We start from the raw sequence: 24,820 nt of genomic DNA, 5'->3' as shown, positions 1-24,820 counted from the left end.
CTGATTTTAAGATTTTCTTTTGAGCATCTCTTTTAACTTGCCACTCTTAGAGAAAATTTTCTTCGTGCTGTTAATTTGCCGATCTCTGTTTTTTGAAGTACCTGCTGTTCTCTTCTTCAGAAACACCCCTGACTCTGGCAGTTCAGCTTGACAATACAGTAGAAGTCATAAAAGCTCTAAAAAATGGAGGAGCACATTTAGACTTCAGAGCCAAAGATGGAATGACAGCTCTGCATAAAGCAGCCCGAGCCAAGAACCCAGCAACCCTCAAGGTAAATGCTTTCAGTAGCAAATGAGACATGATTTTGGAGGAAGACAGACATAAAGGGGAATGTTGGCAGTTAATTACTGCATTGTCCTCCCCTTTACCCTTTAATATGTGCTTGTTCTGGTGTTCTCTTGTGGCTTTCCTTTCAATAAGGAGCCTTTTCATTGCTGATCTTCCTTTGGTAAGAAGAAAAAGTGGTGAAATTTAACCTTATTCATTGATCCATTGAGAGAGAGCTGTCTGAGGACTCGGGAATCGTGTTCCTCTCTCTTGGAAAGCCCAAGCCAGTGGCATGAGTGGCTGTGCTCTGCCTTACCACAGTTCTCTTTTGCATTTTAACAGGCATTCTTAAATCCCCTGGACAGACCAGACTGAGTCTTATCTTTGTGGCTGTTGCTTATTGCCTTTTGACAGCCCCTGCAATTGCATGACATTTCGATAAAGCATCTTGGAGCTGGAGAGGTGAATGTGCTGCAGCATCACCAGAACTGAACTGAATGAGAGGCTCACCCTTTCCTGGCTGCCCCCATAGGTTGCTTCAGATCCTAATTCTTGCAGTGCCTTTTCTTGCTTGTCCATATCTGTCAGCTTAGGAAATGAGCAAAAAAATACACATTATGGTGAATAGTGCCCTGGTAAATAACTTTTCCAGGTAGAAAAGTCACTTTATCGTTCAGAGTCCCTCCAAAATGTGTTTTTCACAACCTGTGATTGCTTTCAGACCCTCTTAGAGCTCGGAGCATCTCCTAACTACAAGGACAGCTGTGGGCTGACGGCGCTGTACCACACTGCTGTGGTGGGAGGGGATCCTTACTGCTGCGAGCTCTTGCTGCATGAGCATGCTGCCGTCAGCTGCAGGGATGAAAACGGCTGGCAAGAAATCCATCAGGTAGGGAAGATGACTTTTTGTTTGAGGAAAGGTGCCACGGCTGTGCAGAGAATCTGAACTGGGGTTGGAAGGGACCTCTGGAGATCACCGAGTCCAGGGCAGGTGACAAAAGAACACACCCAGGTGGCTTTTGAAAGTCTCCAGGGGAAGGAGGTTCTGCAGTCTCTCTGGGCAGCCTGGGCCAGGGCTCTGTCACCCTTACAGTAAAGTTTATTTTCTCACGTTGAGGTGGAACCTCCTGTGCTCCAGTTTGCATCTGCTGCCCCTTGTCCTATCACTTGACACCCACCCTTCAAATGTCTCTTAGCATTGATCAGATCCCCTCTCAGGCTGCTCCTCTCCAGGCTGAACAGCCCCAGGTCTCAGCCTTTGCTCATCACACAGGTGTCCCAGTCCCTTCACCACCTCGCAGCCCGCGTTGGACGCAGGCTCCTTGTGCCTCCTCCCGGCGCTCTGGCGGCCGGCAGCGAGCTCCAGCGCCATCTGATCATCTCCGGCGCCATCTAGCGGACAATCTGCTGCAGTGCAGCAGGACAAAGCCCAGCCCGTGCCCGGCTGCTTGGCACCTTCGGCCGTTGGGAACATTAGCAGACGAAAAGTGCCAAACTTTGTATTTTCTTGATACCTTGAGCTGCAAAAAACAGCAGTGCACAAATGGAAGCTTGGAGGCAGGTGTGCACATGGAATGGTTGCTCAAGGCCTCATCCAACCTGGTTTAAAACACTTTTGAAATGAGGTGCCCGCAGCTTCTCCGGGCAATCTGTTCCAGTGCCTCACCATCCTCTGAGTAAAGAACTGTTCATAATCTCCAGTCTCAGTCCCTCGTCTTCCAGCTCAAACCCATTCTCCCTCATCCTGCCACTCCAAGCCCTTGTCACAGGTCCCTCCCCAGCTACTGGAAGGCTGCTCTAAGGTCTCCCTGGAGCCTGCTCCACTGCAGGCAGAACATCACCAGCTCCCTCAGCCTGTTCGTGTAGCAGAGGTGCTCCAGCCTCCTGGTCATCTTTGTGGCCTTCTCTGGACCTGCTTCATCAGGTCCATGTCCTTCCTGTGTGGAGGTCTTCATGGCTGGACACAGCACTTCAGGTGAAGTCTCCCCAGAGCAGAGGGGCAGGATCTTGTCTCTCCATCTGCTGGCCATGCTGCAGCCTGGGGTACGGTTGGCATCTGGGTGTTGTCTTCCTGCTCAGTCCGGGGGTGGTTCTGAAAATACAAGCCTGAGCAGCAAAACAGAGTCTTCTGCTACACATCTCGCCTGGAAGGCTTGTCTGGAGCATCCAGTAACCCACACCTGGGTGCATCTCTCCCCAGGCCTGCCGATACGGACATGTCCAACACCTGGAGCACCTCCTCTTCTACGGCGCAGACATGGGCGCCCAGAACGCCTCGGGGAACACCGCGCTGCACATCTGTGCCCTCTACAACCAGGTGAGCTGCCCACCCCAGGGACACACTGCCCTCCTTTAGTGACATAAAGCTCCTCAGCTGGAACTGAAGGGTGTCTGGGGCTCCCTCTGTGTGGCTAAGTGAGGCGGGATGTCTTGCTTTGAGGGAAGGTGGGTCTGGAGAGTGCAGAATCACAGAATCAACCAGGTTGGAAGAGACCTCCAAGATCATCAAGTCCAACCAATCACCCAACCCTAACTAATCACCTAAGTGCCTCATCCAGTCCCTTCTTAACACCTCCAGGGATGTCAACCCCACCCCCTCCCTGGGCAGCACATCCCAAGGGCAATCTCTCCATCTGTGAAGACCTTCTTTCTAAGGTCAAGCCTAAACTTCCCCCTGCACAGCTTGAGACTGTGTCCTCTTGTTCTGGTGCTGGTTGCCTGGGAGAAGAGACCAACCCCCACCTGGCTACAACCTCCCTTCAGGCAGTTGTAGAGAGCAATAAGGTCTCTGGAGACTGGAAGGCAGTGCTGTGTGTGGTGGTTTTAACTCTGAGCTGGTCTGGCAAAGTTAATGCTGGGAGGAAACTTCAACCCACCACACTGTGAGAAGGTGGCATGCAGCCAGGGAAAAAGGCCATAACCGAGGTACAAATGTGAAGTCTCTCATGCCCAGCCATGGAAGCAGAGGCTTGTTGGGTTTCCTGGTGCAGAGGCTTGGTGGCAGGCTGTCCGGAGATGGCAGTTTCCTCGCCGTTATGAGATGTATTTGGGATCAATTTCCCCTCGCTGCTGATGCGTAGAAGCAAGTTGCACAGAGCAGCAGCAGCTCGTTAGCTGTCATTCAGTTTGCTTAATGTGCAATGGAGCGTGGCAGGAAATAGAAGGAAGAGGATGAAAACCTCTTCTGTTGGTGTTTCACTCCCTGGTCACAGAGAAAGCTGCTCTGTGTAGGTAGCAAGAGATTCCCTGCTGAATCAGAAAGCAAACCAACTGCCAGCTTGTGTTTAATTCTGTGCCATAGCTAATTATTTGTTTCCTGTTAGAATTTGTTGCTGGTTTGCTTGAACTGGCATTAGAATGGAGTAAGAAATCCTTGGGAAACCCAGCTGGAATGCGTGTGCAGATGACACAAGGTCCCAGGTGTAGTCATTTGCCAGGGGCAGAGCCGTTCGAATTTGGCAGCATCTTGCATCCCCCTTGCGTGGATGGGATGGGCAGGGGAGGAGTTTGGGGCCTGCTTGTACAATGGTGCATTAAATTAGGGAAACACAAGTCATGGGGTGTGAGTGTAACCAGTGAAACATCTGCTGAAGCATCTGCTGCTTAATTAATTACCACCTTCAGATTTATTCAGAAGTCCTGTCAAGACAAATTCCTTAATTAGCTCTAAAATACCCTCAGCTTCTTAAAAAATAATAATAATAATGGAATGTTGGGGAGAATTTGGTGGTTTTCAGGACTGCTGACTTGAAATGCATGTCATAAGTGATATTAATTCATATAGCTGTGCAAATCTTCCTGGGTGATTCTGGTTGTAATTGGAGGGCTGGAGCACTTCCCTGGCGGGGACAGGCTGGGAGAGCTGGGGCTGTGCAGCCTGGAGAAGAGAAGGCTCCAGGGAGACCTCAGAGCAGCCTGCCAATACCTGAAGGGGCTCCAGGAGAGCTGGGGAGGGACTTTTCACAAAGGCATGGGGTGACAGGAGCAGGGGTGATGGCTTCAGGCTGGAAGAAGCTGGACTGTTGTCAGACATAAGGAAGAAATTCCTGCCCATGAGGGTGGTGAGGCACTGGAGCAGTCTGGCCACAGAAGTTGTGGAGCCTCCAAGCCTGGAAGGGTTCAAAGCCAGGTCAGCTGGCGCCTTGGGCAACCTGGCTGGCTATGAGGTGCCCCTGCCCATGGTAGGAAGCTGGAACTAGGTAGTCTTTAAGGTCCCTTTCAAGCCAAACCATTCTGTGATTCTGTGATTTTTGCTTTGCCTTTCACCCTGCTGACCTCTTTCCTTGCATGGCTAAAGCTGTTTGCAAGGTCAGACACTTTCAGCAGAGGCTATGCAGTGTGATGCTCCAATTAGAGCACTCCTGGGGAACAACAGGGCTGTAATGCAGAGATCTGTTTTCCCTCCTGCCCTCGATGCAAATAAATTAGCCTGTAGGAGACTCAGAGATTCTGAAATTGCATCTACAAATGTGCAAATGTTTTGGTGATCCTCAAGCCTGGCTGTGGGAGTGGAGGTTTCACATCATGTGAGGACACTGTCCTACTTCTGTTTGCCTTCATCAGCTGCATGTGAAATTAAGGAGTTTCTCCCAGGTGCTGGGAGCCATAAGCCCTGCTGATTATTTCTTTTGCAGTGTCCCTTTCACTGGGAGCAGTTACTGGCTGCTGTGGAAGGAGCAGCGCTGGCCTCTGTGGAGAGGCTGGGAAGGGCAGCAGGATCATTCTACCTCTGGGTTCCTGCAGATGGAGTCGTTACCCGTTTGATTCTCCCTTCCACTCTTCCCCGGGGAGTTTCCTTGGGGTGTTTTCTGAAGTCGGTAGTTGTTTTCCTGGCTGTCAGCTGAGTGCTGGTCTGGACGAGTGAGTGGTTTTTAAAGTCATCCCGTGGCCATCCAGCAACTCAGTGAAATCCAGACAGCTGGAATGCTGCTGTGTTTTGCACACAGCAGCACTGGCAAGAAGAGCCTCTTCCTTCTGTCAGTGCATGAGATGCAAGATGAAAACTCTGCTGGTATGAAGCCAGGTAATTAGCTCTCAGACAACAAATTGAGTCTAATCTGCTGCCAAGCCCACCCTTCTCTCTGCAATTCTCTCTAATCTTACAGTCTAAAGAGCTGCTGCATCCTCAGTTTGTGTGCGATGTTATGAGTGAGCAAGGCTGAGCTCCCAGTAGCAGAGGTGGTCAGAGCTGAAGTCTGTGTAAGCAGCAGCTATGGCATCCACCTTACCAGCAGGAAGCTCTGAAATGTGGAGTTTCCATTGCAGCAACAAAGGAGAAGTGATCAGAATTATTTCTGGCTTGTTTGCCCTGGCTCACTCCCTTTGGTACTGCAAGAGTGAGGAGGAGGCGAGAGAGAGAGAGGATGAAGCTCGGAATGAATCTGTTTCTTTTGAAAGAGTAAAGAAGCAAATGCAGTACTTCAAATAAGTTTCCTTGGTGGGTGGAGTGCATATAACCAGGTCAAAGAATTCCAGGTGCAGATAGGTTAAAACCAAAACAAACCAACAAAAGAAGTCCATGTGAGTGGTAAAACTACTTTAATCTGGAGCAGGAGGAGAGGATGGCATTCACCCCAGGTACTGTTTTCCCTAGCAATTGGGCAAAACACATAAGAGAGTCAAATCTCACTTTGAACCATCCTATTTTCTGCCAAGTTCGATTGGTCAGGTGTGGAATTTCCACAGTACAGTTTCTTAAACATGCAAGAAGTTTGCTTCCCCTCTGCCTTTTACACCTGTGTTCGACTGTAGCATCCTGCAGAGCACCTCAAGCCTTGTTAGACTCTATTAATAACAGAGTTTCTCAGATGGATGTGTTTATTTTCTTCACTTCTTGTCTGAGAAGAGAGATGCCAAACAGGAAAACCTCTCCTAGCCACAATATTTGTTCAGTAACTGAAGCCCCTTCCTCCTCTGCCATTTCAGGAGAGCTGTGCAAGAGTGCTGCTGTTCCGGGGAGCCAACAAGGAGATGAAGAATTACAACAGCCAAACTCCATTTCAGGTACAAACCCAACCCCTTCCCCTGCTCCCCCTGAAAGGTTTGCAAGAAAATCTCAGGTGAACTTGGAGGAGCTGCACTGCAGGAGGCTGGGAAGAGCTGTGGAGTAAGATGATCATTTTGGAAGCTGGCTTCTGTGTAGCGCAGAGTGAAGTCCTGCTGCAATCGAGGACGAGAGCAGAGCACACTCCCTCTTCGCCGTTCTGGTGACACTGTTGAGGGGTTTATTGTGTGAGCTGTGGATGAAAAAGCACAGACAGGGCTGAAAATTAGCTGGGCTTTGTTTTGTCCTTTCCTTTCAAAAAAAGAAATCCCAGAATCACAGGATTGTTAGGCTTGGAAGGGACCTCAAGGATCAGCCAGTTCCAAACCCCCTGCCGTGGGCAGGGACTGCTCACACTACGCCAGGTTGCTCACAGCCACATCCAGCCTGGCCTTGAAAACCTCCAGGCATGAGGCTTCTACTCTTAAATGACTTTCCCTCTTTTTATTCTATGGTGTCTGTCTGGTGTAGGGAACATAGGAAAAGTTCTGGGGTTTCTTGCTGAATGGAGGGAGCAGAGAGAGCCCTGATGCCAGCTCTCCAGTGAAGCAGCAGCAGAATGAATTCTTTGCCATCTGTCTGCAGCTGACCCAGTCGACCAGACACCACAAGTGGAGCTGTTACAAAATGATGCAGAATCCCCTCGAGTTAACAGCATTTTGCACACTGAAAAGGTTTACTCATGTAGCAGGGAACATGGAAGCAGCTCATATGTGCATCATGAGAAAGGGTGGAGCTGCAGCAGCCAGTCCTTTTGAGCTACCTCCCCTCTGGCCTGTCTGTGCCCCAAGATCCAAGACCAATTCCTGCATCAAGATCTAAGTGTGAGAACTTTTTCTGTTCTGTGGTTTTGGTTGAAGGCTGACTAGGAGCTAGAGGCAAGATGCAACCTGTGCCCCATCACTGCAGTCTGTTTGCCAGGCCTGTTTATTAATCACTTACTCATCCTGTCTTGGCTGGGTGATCTCAGTACCTGATTCTGTGCTAACAGATGGAAAAACAAGCTGGCATTGCAGAGTTGGCAGTGCCAGCCAACAGTGCTGTTGTATAGATGCTGCTTGGCTCCTGTTCTTTTGAAGTGACTAAGATCAGAACAGGTCTCTGCTCTCATTCATGGCACTGAACCTGGACATGCCCTCAGCCATGCCTCATGTAAGTACTGCTGATGCCTCCACAACCACTCATACCTTGTGACAGAGCTTATGTGGTGCTGAGGGACATGGTTGAGTGGTGGACCTGGCAGTGCTGGGTTGATGGCTGGGCTTGATAGTCTTAAAGGTCTTTTTCAACCTAATTCTATGGCTCTGTGATTGCCACCAACACACAGGACACTGAGATACAGTTCTCATATTTGCTTATGAACTGCTGAACTGTGACTCTTGTTCCAGCTAGGGGTTAGCTCTAAAGTTTCCAGTGCTTTTGAGAGGGTTTTCATGTTCCAGTAAGACCTTCCAGATGTCCTCTCAGGAAAGCCATGATAGCCTAGCAACATCCACAGCTACAGCTACTTACTTTTCCACACCATTTTTGTACCCCTAGGTTAATGTAAACCAATTTCTTAGCCCTCTGGCCAATGTTAATCCAGAAACCTCAGCTGTGCAGTGTTTTCAGGCTGATGAAATTCTGTATTGCAAGTTAAAACTAACCTCCACCTCGTTTAGCTTGTTTGTCCTTTTCCCTGTGGTGAGCAGAGGCTCTGGATGGCTAATTCCTGTTTTCATAGGGGATATGAAGCACTCCCAAGCTCAGAGCTGATAGTGGTGTTAAAGCAGTGTGTCCAAATACACAGCACAACTATTCCAAGGTGGCACTTCAGAGGCAGCTTTGCACCTGAGAATGGTTTCTCCCTCAGCTGTACCTTTTGATTGACCACAGCTGTCCCAAATCTGCATGGCTTATTAGTGTAGCTTTGTTACAGGGGTGGCAGGAGGAGCAGGAACCTTCTAGATCTTCTGCAGGTAGAATTGTTCCTTTCAGCCTGTTGGCTCTACATCTATTTTAATTTGCTCATATTTTTGCCAGATTTGAACTATTTTAACTGATTTATCTCTCCCCCTGCCCCCCCTCCCAATGCCTGGTCTCTCAGGCAGCATTGTTTGGAAAGCCAAAATGATTCAGCTGTTTAGGAGGACTGGTGAGGGAAAACATGTGCTGTTGTGCTTGGACTGAGAAACCCTGCTGACCCACCTCCCCTCTCCCATCTCCCCTGTTGGGTTTTGTTTGGGTTTGATTTGTTTCCTTTAATCACTCTGCCTGCTGTGGGTGATCTCCACGTTAATAACGTGGCAGAGTTAGCCAGTTTGCCTTCTGACTGAAGCAGAGGGGCTTCAAAGCCAGAGGACATGCTTGGAAGCTCAGCTTAGCTGGCTGGCAGCTAAGTTGCACCCACAGGTGCAGCTGGACAGGTGTAGGTGATCATTGTGATTTGATTGGAGATGGGTGGGAAGGTACAAAACCAGCTCAGACTGGGGCCGGCAGCCTGAAGGAGAGGAGTGTGTGGAGGAAGAGCAAGATTGAGAAGGGTCTTGGGGAGGTTTTTTTCCATCATCAAGAGCAGAAGAAAATCAGATTGGAGAGGAAAACTTGGACTGAGTGTATGGAAAGGGAATCTTGCTTGGGCAGTGATGCTGGAGAAGAAGCCTTGGACTGGGAAGGCTGAGCTGAGAGGCCAGGTAGGATGGGGCTCTCACCAGGTGGATGTGTTGGCTGAGCACTCAAACCCTCTGTCCTTTTCCAGAAAAGCAGACAAATGGTAAATAAATGAAGTGAGGTTTGCTCTATTGATGAAAGGCAAAGCATTGCCGTGCTTGGAGGTGCCAAAATCACTGAACTGCAGAAGCTGCCTGGTTTTAAACAGCTGTTGTTGCTGCACAGTGGTTATGTGACTGTAAATTTATGGAGGAGTGTCCATGGGACCCTCTTTAATGTTGTGCTCCATAGAAATGCCCCAAGACCCTTTTTTCCTTCCCCTTTGTGCTTGCTTTCCCTCTCTGCTCAGACAAGGGTGTCCAGCTGAGATGCCTCAGGTGTTCTCACAGACAGCAACATCTCCCTGGGTAAAAGAGTGTCTCTGAGGTAGCTGGGAGCCAATCTGTTTGTTATTTCCACCAAATGGATGAATTTCCAAAAGCTCAGAAGCAACTGAAACTAGGTTATAAAAGGGAACAAATTAAGCAAACTGAATTGTAAAGGTCACTACCAGTTCTTGCCTCAAAGTGAGGAAGGCTGCAGTGTGATTCAGAGGCGATTAGCTGTGAGGGGTGAAGCTGCGAAGAGGCAACTGGAGATCTGGATAATCTCATCTTAATTATGGGGCTTTGAGAGCAAGATTGAATATTGCTCCTGTGCTTTTATTTATGCCATATCCTAGAAGAGGAGGCAGCAAGGGTAAGTTCTTTAACAGCCTGATCATAACTGAGCAGCCCTGCATGGTTTGCCTTATCCTTACAGAAAGGTCAGCTGTGACAACTGTGCCTGTTCTTGTGTGTAGCTGCAAAGGGGTGTGTAAGGCTCCTCATGGGGAAGGTTTGATTTCATTGTTGTGTCCATCAGAAGAAATGATCTGTTTTGGGGTTTTTTTATTGGTTTAGAGCAAATTTGGGGTGAAACCTTGCATTCCTGGGGCATCAGGAATCCCCATGAGCCCTGAGATGGGAGCTGTGGGAGCAAGGGCAATATAAAATACTCATTTATTGGTGTTTTATTGTTGCCAGGGCTTTGCAGGCAGTGAAATGGAATTGATGGGCATCCTGTAAACATCCAGAGAGTTACAGAGCCAGCAAGTTCTTTTTCTCAGTGTTCTTGAAGGAAAGATTTAACTGCAAGGGAGATGTTGTTGTATGAATTCTTGGTTCCTGGACCTGTTAACCCTTATGGGCAGTTTGTTTCACAAGCCTGTGGCAACCTGCTCCTATCCAAGTGCTCTTGTCCTTGTTCTGAGGTGCTGATGCTGTTCAGTTTCTCTACACAACAGAGTACCTTACTGCTTACTGTATCTTGTGTGTTGCTGCTGTGTAACACCTTTAGTGACACTGAGTGAATTAGTCAATAGTAATGAGCCAGAAAGATCACAGAAACTGAAATCCACCTTTTGTGCTCAGGCTGCTTCTGCCACAGTGACCAGGATGCCCATCAGTGTCCTGCTGTTCTCCTGTGTTCCTCTGTCTGCTTCTATCCAAATGGAGTGTGCCAACTTGAGACAGAGAGAAGGAAGGCATTTTTTACAGTGCAGGTGGTGAGGCACTGGCCCAGGTTGCCCAGGGAGCTGGGAGATGTCTCGTCCCCTAAACCATTCCAGGTCAGGTTGTTTGGAACGCTGAGCTGATCTTGTAGAGGGTGTCCCTGCTCACTGCAGGGGGGGGTTGGACTGAATGACCTTCAAGGTCCCTTCCAACCCAACCTGTGCTATGAATCTCTTGCATTTCTGGTCAAGAATGGTGTTTTGGATGTGTGTCCATGCAGTGCTGCCCACGACTTAGGAGTGGGAACCATGGGCACTGCAGACCTGCAAGTACAGAGTCATGGTTGGGTGAGGTGGTGACATGATCTCTTGCTTTTGTGTCACTGTATGGGCTACTCAGTGTTAACTTCTGGCAATATCTGAGTTGTTGCTCATGAAAATGGAGGATCTATGCCTCTAGGACAGACTTAGCATCTTCTCGAGGTGCCATTTGGAGAGGAGCCTGGTGCCAAGCCGTTGGCGTGAGCTGCTGCCCCGCGGCCGCCTCCACTGGAGTGTGCTATTGGCATTGACTTTCACTACAGTGCTGCATCCAAAGGCTTGGTGGGAGTGAACCCCCAGAGTCAGGAACAAATGACTCCATGTATTAGGTAAAACAGTCCCAGGGGTTCATGCCCCCAGTGCATTTTATCCTAAGGGCTTTCAGGCAGTATTTTCAGCCTCCCTGTGGAGCAGTGCTGTGCGTTAGTGTGTGCAGGGCTGCATCCCATGGGCAGCTTTTGCAGTGGAAGGGTGGGCACTGCCTGCAGTCAGCAGCAAGACCTCTTTCTGGAAGTGTTTGGTGAAGAAGCTGCTAAAGTAGAACATTTTGGCTTGTCCATGAGGTTGGGCAGCCTTCAGAGGGGCAAAGGTTTTTTTCCCCTCCAGCAGCACAGACCTTATCCACACTTGAGCTGAGTTTTCTGCATGGCCTGGCATTTGCTGTAATTTCAAGGGAAGCCACAGCCAGCAAACCCCAGACTTCCTCAGTCTCTTTCTAGAAGAATTCAGCTGAAGATGATTGCATTTCATGGCTCTTTGATTTAGCATATTATTGGGGGGGGGAGGGAAATGAAGTCAATTTTATTACTGGCTGTGTCTTATCTGATTCATCTGATGCTGCGACCTGGCTTTATCTGCTTTTAGTAAAGGCTCCTTTGCCATTGCTGCTCACCCATGCAGCAGTAACAGGGATTATGTAAGAAGTGGCTTCTGATGGCTCAATTTTCCTGTGGAATGAGTCTGTGATGGCGAATGTGTGTGGATCCCACTCTCTGCTGTTGCTTTTCTGTATTAATTATTGAAACAGGTGCAGGAAAACACTTTGGTACTTGGGGATGAATTGGCTTGGTGGCAGTTGAGAAGCAAAAAGAAGTCCTTTCTTTCCTCTGCTTTTAAAGCAGGTGTAAACATGACATGGTCCAATCCATGCAGTGACTGTGACTTAGTGTGATGTGCATAAAGTAGGGTAACCAAACATCTTGGTTATTTCTCCTCTGAAGAAAGAGGAAATGAAAGAAGCAGTGAGGGCTGGAGCTCTTCTCCCATGAAAACAGACTGAGAGAGTTGGGGCTGTTCAGTCTGGAGAAGAGAAGGCTCCCAGGAGACCTTACTGTGGCCTTCCAGGATCTGCAGTGGGGTACAAGAAAGCTGGGCAGGGACTTTTGAGGGTGTCAGGGAGGGATAGGGCTGGGGGCAATAGAAAAAAAATAGAAATGGGTAGATTGAGATTGGATGTTAGGAAGAAGTTCTTCCCCATGAGGGTGGTGAGACACTGGCACAGGTTGCCCAGGGAGGTGGTGGAAGCCTTTAAGGCCAGGCTGGATGTGGCTGTGAGCAACCTGACCTAGTGTGAGGTATCCCTGCCCATGGCAGGGGGGTTGGAACTGGCTGATCCTTGGGGTCCCTTCCAACCCTGACAATTCTGTGCTTCAAAGTTGTGGGATGGATTTGCCTGCACGATTCTCTTGCCCTCCTATCCAGTTCAGGGCTTTCTGGCAGCTGGTTCTAGCATAACAACAAATCCTTTTGTCATAGGAGTTACTTTTCCATTGCAAAGCCCAGAGGCTGGGGTGGTTTAGAAGTGATTTGCTGGCACCTGGTGAGGAAAGGGCTTAGTTGTTTTTTTTACTTTGGTGTCCATGCAGGTTTGTTTTAATCTGAGTGCTTTCCATGAATGAGAGTTGTTAAGCTTTAAGAAGGCAGTCGTTTATGTTTATGGAAGGAGAGTGGGAAATAAAATAGAGGTTCTACTTTTTAACTCCTAAGAAGGCTGCTGGAAAATGAACAAGGCTGCCCACAGGCATTTTGAGTGTCAGTCCTGCAGAGTCCTGCTGAGACAGAGAGCCTAGAAGGTCATTCAGTGTGCTAGGCTTCTCTTCATCTTGAATTCACTGAGCAAGTCAGCTCTGGCACTCTCATGGCTACTGAGTGGATTTCAGGGGACCCATAGGGGCTGTAAATTCTCTTGCAAGCAAACCCAGCATTATAGCAGTGTAAATGTGCCAGCACTGGTGTCTTGCCATGTGCTTTTGGAATAGCACTCAGCTGGATGCACACTGCCTGCCTGCTCCTCGTTGTGTTTGCTTCTCTTTAAAATATTAATTGCTCAGAAAGTGTTTATGGTACTTCCTTTAGAGGGAATGAAACTTGGTGGTGTCACTGGGGTGGAAGTGTGGTCCTCCTGCTTAAGACACTTTCAGAGCCTTGCTAACCAGAGTTCCTGCAGAATGCACTCTGTGAAGTCTGATGATTTCTAGGTAGCAGGTCCTGATTCCAGAGCCGTGCACTGAATGCAGGACTTGTGCTGTGCAAGCTCCTTAGCTACTGGTACACTGATTGCTAATCTGCTGCACCTGAAGCCAAGATGTTTTCTCTTCCGAGTGGCACCTTCCTAAGAGTTTTGGGAGGCAAAGCCAGTGCTTGGGAGGCTATAATTCTTTTTCCATGTGCCACAGCCCATTGCTGTCTTCCTTACAGTAGCTGCTGCTGCAGAACCCTCTTCTGTCACTGCCCAGCTGGGACACCAACCTTGTCCCAACCACTGCAGAGTACTTCCCATGAGGCTTCAAGGGTGTGAAAAAAACCCTTTAGGTCTTACTGCTGAATGTAACAGCACTGGAAGATTAAAAACCTAGTCTTGGATTGCTGTTTGAAAATAGAGCACCAGTGTGAGGTGATCCTCACCGGGGAAGCCTCTGAAGTGATGCTGAGGGACTTGGTTTAGTGGTGACTTGGGCAGTACTGGGCGAACTGTTGGACTTGATCTTGGAGAACTCTTCCAATCAAAGGGAGTCCATGATGCTGCTCTGTGAGATCCCTTGGAGGGCTTATGTAAAGAGCTGCACCCAGCTCAGCAGAGCTGCCTGCTGCTGCTGCGCTCTGCGAGGCGTCAGTGCTTTGACCTTAATGCTGAGGCGGAGCGGTAGGGGCAAGCCTTTGTTGGAGCGGTGCTGAAGTGATCAAGGGAATGGTGAAGAGCCTCAAAGAAATATTGGCCCTTTCCCATAATTTATATTTTCAGATGCTAAAACTAGTTGTTGAGCAAATGTAAGGTATCTATTTTAAGATACTGCATGTCAATATCTGACTACAGATGGCTCCGTGAATCATAGTTGGAAGAAGGAAAATGTTAGACACTAAGATATTGTTGCTAAGAGATTTTTGTACACAGTATGCTAACATGTGCTGGCAGATTTGGGAACAGTGGCAGCAGCATGCTTGTGGAGGGGAAAAAAAAATCAGTGGTGAAGAAACTGTCTTCAAAGGACTATTTAAAGGAGAGTAACATTATTGTGCCTTGTTGTATCAAGAGCTGATGGAGATGAAATTGTCTTTCCAAGCAGATAACACACAGAAAACATCCAAAAGGTAAAGCTGCTGCTGCTGTCCGAGGACATACAAAGTGGAGGCTAGAAAGGAGCAGGGAAAAGCTGCACTTGGGGGCTTAAATTAAGCAAATTTCAAGAGGATTAAAGGTGATGGCAGCTGATACTTTGCCATCTGCTGGGCATCAGCTGTGAATATACAAAGTTCCTTTCAAAATGCAGAATGCTAAGCTTTGTGTGATGTTGTAGGATTAAAATGGTTAAGAAGTGGTTTCTGTCCAGGAAAGAAGGTATGAAAATGCTGACTGGGATTTTTTTTTACTGATATTCTTTCATAACATTCCTAGGAAGTAGCTTAGGAGAAATTCCAGCATTTTATTGTCCTGTGGGTTATGTCTGCTCTTAGTAGAAACCTTTACTATTATTTAAAGGAGGAGGAGGGGGGAAAGAGAATCAATTTAACTTCATTTCTTTACTCTCTGCATGCCTTTTTTTCAGTGAGTTTTACTGAAAATTGCAAATGTTACACCTGAAACAAAGCTTTTTTGTTTAGTTTTAGCTAATTTGATCAATTAGTTTCATTAAACACATTGTGTCAATTAATGCTTTGTACCCAATAGTATTGTTAGCATTTTATCAAGCAAAGTAGTTTGAGCAAACTCCTTCAGCTCTGCTGCTTGCTCACCAGAGTAGTGGTTTGCTGCTGGTGTGTCTCTAGTTGGGTGAACTGCATCCCAAGCGCAGAGCTGATCACTCCCCAGGGTTCACGCTGGGCTGTGAGCTTGTACCTGCTGCAGGCTGTGCTCTGTGTGTGCAGCAGTGCTGTTAGCAGGGGCAGTGATGTTAGTGCTGCTAACAGTGCATGAATCAAGCATGTGCTTTTTGCTTGATCATGAAGCCTCTGCTAGTTTTATATTACAGCTGCAGCCTTGAAGTCCAAAGTCAGCTGTGGTCACTACAGCTACAGGATGTGGGATGGTCACTGGAGGGCTTTAAGAAAAGCTTGGATGTGGCACTTGGTGGCAGGGTTTAGCTGATGTTGTGGTGTTAGGTCATGGGCTTGAGCTTGATGATCTCAGAGGTCTTTTCCAGCCTCAACAGTTCTGTGATTCTGTGCTCTTCTGCTCTTTCATTCTCGAGGTAACATACAGAACTCCTGCTTAGTCAGCATTTCTGGTTCAGATTGGATTGGAACTGTAGAGAATTTTCTAGATGGTTCAGGACACCCCTCCCCCCCCTTTTGTATTATGGGATGTTTAGTGTCTGCTCTACTTGAAAACACCTCAAGTCTGCAGGGGTTTGGGCTCAGAGCAATGTGTGTCATGGTATCACAAAAGACCTTTTCCAAAGGAGGCTGAGTTCCAGGTGTGTTCTTGTGGTCACTGAAGGAATCCCCACAGCTCCATGCCCAAGCTCTCTGGCATGGCCTGAGGAGCCCATGGTGTTTGAGCAGTACATCTTTTCCCCACACCTATGCAAAAGAAATTTGGAATGCAGATTGCTTTCTGCTCTCCCAAACCAAGCTCCATCTGTAGCACTGAGGGGAGATCTCAGATCTGCATTCTGCTCCCTCTGAGAGCTGCTCCATCTGAGAGCCACAAATGCACACCCAGGGCAGAGTCAGCAGAGCCTGCTGGGTGACTGCTGTGTCACTGCTCAGCAGGCATGGAGCCTCGTGGTGCTGTGTGCTGCATGGGCAGCAGGAGAGCAGGGTCTCTGCACTCAACAACCTGCATCTAACTTTCTAATGGCCTCTTGGGTGACTGCTGCAGGGAATCATTTGGGTTGGAAAAGCCCTTTAAGATCACTGATTCAACCATTCTCTAGCTCTGCCAAGTCTGGGGCTAACCCACATCCCTCAGCACCACTTCTCTGCCTCTTTGAAATGCTCACACTTGATGGTACACTGTGACAAAGTTCAGAGTGGCTTTAGACTTTGAAAAAGCCTTTGCCTCTTCCTTTTATTAGAGCTTTTCTCTTGAGAGGAGGACACAGAGGAAGTGCAGAGAGGTTGAACTGGGTTGCCTCTTCCTTGCCCCACAGTAAGCACCAATGAATGTTGGTGTCAGACTAGGGAGGTGCCTGTCTCCAAAGGTTGAGATGATAATGGGTTGGGTTAGAGAGTGCCCTGCTGTTGGATTATCACCTCTTGATATTGCAGCCACGGGGGGGATTGTTGGTATGGGGTTTTTTTTTGGTTGGAAGCTTATGCTTGTTAAAACTGGCAGCACTTCACAGCTTTTTGCTGATAAGAAAAAGGTATCCTAGCTGTGGCACATGGAAGAGCTTTCCTGATGGTCTCCTTGAAGAAGTGATCCCAACCATTCCTTCTAAATTCCCTTCTGCTCCTTCCTCACCACTCTCTGCTGCTTGTGATTCCTGTTGTGCCTGCTTGAGTGGTGTCCCTGGGATGGAGCTGTCCCCTTCAATGTGTGGTGCCATCCCTGAGCTTGTTGCAGCATCAAGCTTTCCTGTTAGTGAGCACTGCTGGCTAGCAGAGACAATGGAAGGGTGAAACCGCAGCCCTGAAGGCAAGAGCAGTGAGATGTGCTTTCAGCAGGGAAGTGAAATTGTCAGGAGGAGTGGAGAAGGGGGAGAAAAAGCAGGGGAGGTGGGGATGATGCTGAGTGCTTTACTGGAAGCTGCTCATCGTGAATTGCATCTGTGCAGCCCCAACAACTTCCACCAGCTTCCATTTAAGCAGAGCAGTTTGAAGCTTTACGTTTTGCCTGGTCTAAAATGTGAGGAGGTGGAGGAGGAAGTGCTGCAGCCTTGCTTGGGAGTGAAACATAAATGAAGTGAGAGATGCTTTCCTCACACATGGAAAGTTTGTTGACTGGATTTAGGAGGGGACAGCTTCAATCTCTGCCCTTGTTGTGCTGTTTCTCCTGGGGTGAGCAGTTTGTTCCAGAGGGCGATGGTGTCCCATAGCTCTGCTGCTTGCCTTTCAGGGGCTAAGCCAGAAAGCTCTGCAGTTCTATTTGCCAACAGGCTGAGCAGAAACTCCACCTGGGAAACATTTCAAGAGTGGGGGGAAAAAAAAAATTCAGTTGTGAAAGGTTAGTGACAGGTAAAGCACAGAGAGAGTTTCCAGTTTCCTGAAAGGAGCAAAACTCTGCATTAATCACCATCCAAAAATGTCTAAATACTCGAGGGTAAGGCACTGACACACTGAGGACTGAGCAGAGAGAAGGTGGTGAGTCAGTGCTGCTGCTGCTGCCTGGTCCAGAGCCTGAAGATGCTGTGGGATTCTGTGACACTAAAACCTGTACCTGGATGTCTGTTGGGTTCCACTGCTGGCACTAAGGGGTCTTAGTTAAACTAAATTTCTTTGGGCACCAAGACTGCAAAGCAGAGCTAACCAGATGTGCCAAAGGTTTAATTTCTTCAGTCAGCTTCTGAAAGACAACTTAAAACCTGCTTGTATGCAGAGGGAACACTTCTGGCTGTAAATACAAGACCAGAGGATGGGAGCAATGCTGTGTCAGAGAAAGCTATACTCCTCCACAGGTGTCTCACCAGTGGTGAGGGCTTCACTCCTCATCCAGTGCCCTATGCTAGACTAGCCAGCCTGGGGTGCCCCCATCTCCTGCCAGCTCCCCCTCAGTCTGGCTCACAGCAACTTCATTCATTCAAGATGCTACTTCACTGAGCTGTCACTTGGTTACCATCCATAGCAACTCACCAAGTGTCAATTAAACTCCTTCCCTCCCTCACTACATAGGTGGCAAAGCATCTGGCATTGCCTGGCAAAGAGTAAGGTCTGTAACCAGCTGCATCGAGCAACATCTGTCTGTGAGACAGTGAGGGAGACGACAGCCAAGGCAGAGCCCACAGCTGCTTCTCCTACTGCACACTGCATGCCCTGGCAGTGACAACCTCCTCTCCTCTCCTCACCCACTGAGCTAGTAACCCCATGGTTGGTGCTTCACCACCCTCTGCACGTGGCTCAGCTGTGACCTCTTTCTGTGACTCCATTAACTTTTCCTTACACTTGCATTACAAGACAGAGCATCATGGAAGCAGGAGGTGACACCAGCAGCCTGGCTGCATGGCTTTACCCTCTTTGCTTTCTGTTTTCTCAGGAGTTACCTCCTCCTAAGATACATCTTCCTGTCTGCTCCCTCCCCTGGTGTAAGTCTATGAACTTCCTGAGGCTAGTCATGGATGGTAAATATTCCCAGAGAAGGTTGTCAAGCCCTGGCCCGGGCTGGGGTCACCAGCCTTGCAATACTGAACAGCTGTGGTGCTGAGGGGCATGGCTTAGCAGTTAGAATCACAGAATTGTTAGGGCTGGAAGGGACCTCAAGGATCAGCCAGTTCCAACCCCCCTGCCATGGCCAGGGACACCTCACACTACAGCTGGTTGCTCACAGCCACATCCAGCCTGGCCTTAACCTCCAGGGGTGAGGCTTCCACCACCTCCCTGGGCAACTTGTGCCAGTGTCTCACCACCTTCATGGGGAACAACTTCTTCCTAACATCCAATCTGAATCTCCCCACTTCTATTTTTTTTTTCCCATTCCCTGACACCAAGCTGACTTGGTAGTGTTGGGTTTGTGGTTGGACTTGATGATCTTGAAGGTCTTTTCCAGCCTAAATGGTTCTATGATGATTATTTCAGGTGCCCTTAATGGGGTCAGCTAAACTTGGAGGGCAGGGAGCTGTTGAGTGATTCACTTTGGTTGCTTTCACTCAGATGAAAGTGCTTCTGGGGATAAAAAAAGAAGATATCCCAAGCGAGTTGCTGTTCTCTGTACTGCACAGCAGGGATGCGTGGCAGAGATCCCAGCCAAATGTCAGTGCAGCAGCCAAGGAGCCTGGGCTGGGTCTGGCAGGGCTGTGCTGCAACCAGTGGGTTGTGCCTTGCAGCTGGACCTGGGCTGATGCTGTGCTGTGATCTGCAGGAGCCATCTGTATGATTCTGATCTTGTGATGAAAATAGGGCAGAAAGCTGCAGGTTTGGGTGGAAATGCTGGTGAGTGATCTGCTTTATTAGCAGCTTTCCCCAGGTTTAGAGAAGAGTGTGAGTGGGGACAGGTGGGGTTTTCCTGTGAATGTCTGTGGCAGAAGGATTCCAGGCTGCAGGAGTGAAGGTCCTGAGCTGTGAGGAAGCTGCTGAGCCTGTGCTTTGTGACAAGCTGCACTGTTTGGAGCTTCAGCTTAACAGGGCCTGAAGATAGCCTCTGGTTGAGAAGTGCTCCTCCAGCCTTTCATGGTAATATCACATGATTGCAAACATGCATGTGCTGCATTGGGATGATGAATCCAGTTCCTGCTGGAATGGGAGGAGACTTTTCACTGTAGCTTTGCAGGCTGTGCTGCTTTTTCACTGCCAAGAAGAGATGCCTTGTGATCAGGGGTGGAAAAACCAAAACAACAACAACCCAAGCCCAAACAAAAGCTTCCTGCCTGCCATCACCACAGAAATCCAGCACTTGCCTCCAGAACCTCCTGAAAAGCAAAATGTGCTTGTCTGGAACCACATAAATGATATCAGATACCATGTGAAGCGTGGAGAGAGCCAGTCCCTGGTGTTGATGCAAAGCTACATTGGCCGGTTTGAAGACTCAGCTTGCCAGGGTGCTGGGGGAGATCAGTTTCAACTCTACTATTACCTAGAAAGGTTGGCCCAGGTGATCCTTGGGGTCCCTTCCAACCTGCCATTCTGTGATCCTCACGGGCCCTGAGCAACCTCATCTACTTGGGGATGTCCCTGCTGACCGCAGGGGGCTTGGACTAGATGACCTGTAGAGGTCCCTTCCATCCCAGTGCCTTCTCTGGCTCTGTGTTGCTACCTGAGTACTTGATTTGTAAGCTCCACAGAAATGCACTGCAAACACAGAACTTCAGTCAGCTTCTGATTTTGTTTTCATCCTAACTGGGTGGAGGTTTGACACCATCCTGTGCAGACCATTCACTTGTCCTGGTACCTTCACACTCCTCACTGGATTTGAGCAGGCTATGATTTAGCTTCCAGACACATTCTGGTGGAGCAGAGGCTGTGCTTGCTGTGCTATGTAGTTTGTGACTGGAGGAATTGAATGAGTATAATTTTGTGTCTTTCCAATTTTTCCCTGGCTTCACTTTCTCCCACACTCTTTACCCCTCAAATCCAAGCGAAGTACATTGATGTTATGCCAAGAAATATTTGTACTCTTTAACTTTTTCCTGCTTTCTTTAGATCTTAACATATTTCTCCTTCAGTTTTGCTGGGAGAATTTTGCTTGCTGTTTTTAGGCAGCTGAAGTAAATGAAATGGAGGGGAATGGTACCTTGGGCTGGCTGGGTCTCGTGGCTGATCCAGGAGCAGCTCTCTGCAGAGCTGTCTCTTGGCTACCTGGCAATGTCTTTTTTTCCCCCCAGTCATGCAGTGTGGTTAGCTCTTGAACAGCCTGTTTATACTTGAGCTTTGAAGTCTATTCTCTATCAAAAATTCTTTCCTTTGAGTACCATGGCTGCTGTCTAGCAAGCTGCCTGTCACTGCTGAATGCCAAGTGCCACTTTTAATTAGGGCTCCAAAGCTAATGAGGGCTAACATTGCAGAGGGGTATTGATGCTTACTTAAAAGCCCCAGACCTACACACAAATGCTGGTTTTAGCAACCAGAACCAAGCCAGGGTGCAGAATATGTGCCTCAAGAGATGTAATTTGAACAGCTCTGCTGTTACTTCCATGGTGGCCTTTGCCAGGAGGAATCAGGAGTTACACTCTAGAGGCTGGGGGCCAGGTTCCACTGGGTTCTCTGTGCTGAGCAGCAGTTCCTTTCAGGAGCAGTTCCTGGAATAAAGGTTTCCTTACCAGTGGTTAAAATAGTGATTTTCAGATGGGCAGTTGTCTCTGTTGGTGCTGGGGTGGCTCTGCCCCAGTCCGTCCCTGGCCTCCCTGATCTTTGTGGATACTGTGGCTTGCAGAAGCCCTTCTAGCTGAGGGCAAGAGGAGATGCCCCCAGATTGCTCCAGGAGGGGTTTAGGTTGAACATTAGGAAAAATTTCATTTCTAAGAAGGTTGTGAAGGCCTGGCCCAGGCTGCTCAGGGCAGTGGTGAAGTCCCCATCCCTGGGGGGGTTTCAAAGCTGTGGCAATGTGATGCTGAGGGAGGTGGTTTAGCAGCTGACTTTGCAGCGTTGGACTTGATGGCCTTGAAGGTCTCTTTCAGCCAAAACAATTCCATGAGCCTGTGATGTCTCTGAGAAGAGACACTTTGTGCAACTGCAGGAGCAGGCTGCAGCTAATCAGTGATATTGATTCATTCCAGTGCCCCCCAGAATCCATCATGTTTGACAAAACACAACTGAGAAGTGCCCAAAGCAAAACATTTCCTCTCAATGCTGTAACGAGGAAACAACGGCATGGTCTTCATCAGGAAGCGTGGTGGTAGTCTGTGCAGGTTAATTACTGGAGGACCCAAATGCTGCTGCAGCACATGCCATGCTCATGGCTACCTCCTGAGAATGATTGATTGATTTAAACCCCCAGAAGGATGATGTGTGTGTTGAGTGGAACTGCTAGGTGCTGTGCAGATGTGGAACGGAATTTCTGCTGTGAATAGATGGAAATGAAAAGGTTGAGATCAACAATAGATTGAGATGAAAAGGAAACACAATGACTGTACTTAGCCTTTGTGTTGGGTAGAAATTTTTAATGAACCAAGAAACAATTTAACAATTTGCCAAGAATAAAAGACAGAACCTGATGAGTGTTGGGGGGGGGGAAGAAGCCTCCCAACCCAAAAACTGAGGGAGAAGCTGGAGTCAGGGTATAAATGTGATAAATGATGTGCTGGGTTGGTTGATTTAAACTTTGCTTGGTAATTTACCAAAGTTATTCTGATGCTGCACTGTAATTAAGAGAGACTGATGGCTCTGCAGCCTTGCTTTTCTAGTTTGCTGGCCAGTAAAGTTCACAGCCTAAACCAAACCCACCTGTCTCTCTTGAGACCAGCTATTGCTTGACCAAAAGATAAACCAGAGGCTACTTCACTGTGTTTGAAGCCCTTTGTTTAAATCTGTGACCTTCCACAAGGATTTCCAAGCCTGCACACAGAAAGGATTCATGAGGAATGGCTGGAAGGATGGGGGTCTAAAAAAAGACCTGAAATGAAGTCCCCAGGAGGACTGCAGAAGGGAGAAAAGTGAGAGAGAATCTGAATGACAACAATCCCCTCTGGTTTTCTTTAGGAGTGTAGCAGTGACCTCTCTTTTCCAAGGCAGTGCACCTGTGCCCTTAGTCTCCGTAACACCACCCTGCAGTGAGCCTTCTGCCAGTGCTGCAGTGGGATGTGTGGGAAGGCCACTGCAAGCCCTCCATGAGATGTGCTGACAGCAGGAGGAGGCATTGTGTAAGCCACGGGTGCTGAAGGGACAGCGCAGGAGGTCGTTGCTGTCTTCCTGGATGACAGGGATGTGATGGTCATGATGCATGGCTTAAGCCTGCTCTGGGCCTACCATTAGAAGCAGATTTGGAAAGTATTAAATACATAATAGGTGAAGATTTTCTGTCTGAAGCGTGCTCCTTGCAGGCAGAGCCTTTGGTGTTAAGGGATTTCTGTATTGGATTGTTTTGGTTAATAGTAAATAAAATTATCCTTTCAGTTTCCTGGGGTGAGTGCAGAAATAAGGTCATTAAAAGCTATTGCTGGCATTAACTGTACTCCACACACCTCCCGAGACCATTTCAGCACTTTAAGCTTCCTTTGCATTGTTCTTCATCCCTAAGATCTGTGCTCTTTCTTCAGGTAAGTAGAGAGGCAGGGAAATGATATCCTTGGCATGTCTGAGTCTGCTCCTGGAGCACTCTCCACACATCCTTACAGCTCCCAGAGCTTTGGGGGTGCTGTGTTTAGTGTGAAAAGCTGCCAGCTCTGCCAGCAGTCTCCTGAGGCATCCTTGCTCACAGTGCTCCCAGGGGATGGGGGCCTGGGAGCCTGGCAGGGCTACAATGGCTCCAGCAGCTGCAGTGGCTTCAGAGATCATTCTTGAGCCTTGTGTGAAGTTCCTCTGCTGTGTGAAAATGAAAATGGGTGTGTGTGAAGCTTGCCAGGAGTATCACCTGCACCTTTCCCTGCTTAGTAAGTGATGAAATGAGAAATGATCACTTACTAAGTGCTGAGATGAAAACGTGTATGGAGTGTGTCAGTAAAGTCACCTGCATGTCTCCCTGCTTGCTGAGTGATGACAATATAGTAATTGGAGCTGTTTTCTTCAATCCTTTAGGTGGCTATCATAGCAGGAAACTTTGAGCTTGCTGAATATATCAAGAACCACAGGGAAGCTGATATTGGTAAGCAAAATCTTTCCAGACACTGCAAAGGGGCTCTGTGTGTTCAGCCCAGGACTTGGCAAGCTGTTACATGTGGTCCTGTGGCAGCTCTGCCCCCAGGGCTGAGGGCACCATTGTCCCAGGGGGGGTTTGAAAGGAACTTTGCTATAAAAAGTGGGGGGGAGCTGAAATGTTTCTAAAGTATGCTTTAAAAATGAACATTTGATAATGCAAGCAAGTAGGAGATGCTTTATGGGTGTAAATGAGAGAGTTTTCAACAGATTAACTACAGATCCACACACCTGGAGGAGCCAGGTTGGCTCTCAAGCTCTCTGGGTTGACATCAGCCTAAACCAGCTCTCAAGCACTGGTCAGAAGAGGGTGGGAGGGAATTGCTTCTCTACAGTGAAGTGAAGAGATGGCAGAATGTGCCCATCCATATCCATGCAACCATCTCCTCTCACTGCCTTTGCTGTGTGGTGCTGGGGGAAGGCATCAAGGGCCCCTGACAAAAAACAATCTTCAGGTGTTTTAAAAGCTCTTTTTACCTACAGTCTTTTGCCAATCACATAAAAAGGGGGTTGACCAAAGTGGTTTCTCATACAGTTTAATGAGCAGGCAGTGAAGTTGTTGAATTCAAGTTAATTGCAGTTCCACAGAAACATGCTGGAGCTGAGCCTTAGGAGGTGTTGCTTTTGGAGTGGGGGGCATGGGGGTGCTGTGTAGGTGCCTGCACTGATCCAGCTCAGTGATGGGAACCTGTGCCTGGACAGCATTTAATTTATTTGGAAAACTAAGCCAGCTCACATGAAAGTTAGGACTGTGAAAGAGTTGCTCTGCATTAAGGCTTCCCTTCCATCTCCCTTCCTGGCTGCATCTCATCTGCAGGGATAGAGTTAAAAGCTCTGCGTGGTGATGTGAATTCTGGTGGCACTGTGAGAGTTGGAAGCATCACAGTTTGTAGTGTGCTCTGAGAAAAGTGAGCACACAGTGCCTGGAAGTTCTGCAGAAAAGTTCACTGAGTTGGGAAGGTTTTTGCCCAAGAGGGTGACAATAGTTCCCTGCCAGGACAACGAAGCTGGGGAAGGGTCTGGAGAAGAGGGCTGGTGAGGAGCAGCTGAGGAAACTGGGGTTCCTTACCCTGCAGTAGAGGAGGCTGAGGGAAGACCTCATTGCTCTCTAGAGCTCCCTGAAAGGCTGGAG

At 48.4% G+C, this 24,820-nt stretch overlaps 1 protein-coding gene across 4 annotated transcripts in view; it reads left to right on the top strand.

The window, feature by feature from the left end:
- The window catches only part of SHANK2 (SH3 and multiple ankyrin repeat domains 2), a 285,486-nt gene that overhangs the window by 33,466 nt on the left and 227,200 nt on the right, over positions 1-24,820 (top strand). For all 4 annotated transcript variants that reach the window (XM_054171740.1, XM_054171739.1, XM_054171738.1 and 1 more), the window contains exons 7-11: positions 121-272; positions 990-1,157; positions 2,469-2,585; positions 6,194-6,271; positions 23,572-23,638. In XM_054171740.1, coding sequence (XP_054027715.1) covers positions 121-272; positions 990-1,157; positions 2,469-2,585; positions 6,194-6,271; positions 23,572-23,638 — 582 coding nt within the window. The remainder of the gene's footprint in view (positions 1-120; positions 273-989; positions 1,158-2,468; positions 2,586-6,193; positions 6,272-23,571; positions 23,639-24,820) is intronic.

Source organism: Dryobates pubescens, chromosome 22 (genome assembly GCF_014839835.1).
Source record: "Dryobates pubescens isolate bDryPub1 chromosome 22, bDryPub1.pri, whole genome shotgun sequence".
Lineage (NCBI taxonomy): Eukaryota > Metazoa > Chordata > Aves > Piciformes > Picidae > Dryobates > Dryobates pubescens.
The sequence above is the reverse complement of the archived record's forward strand: the minus strand, read 5'-3'. Positions and strand labels throughout refer to the sequence as shown.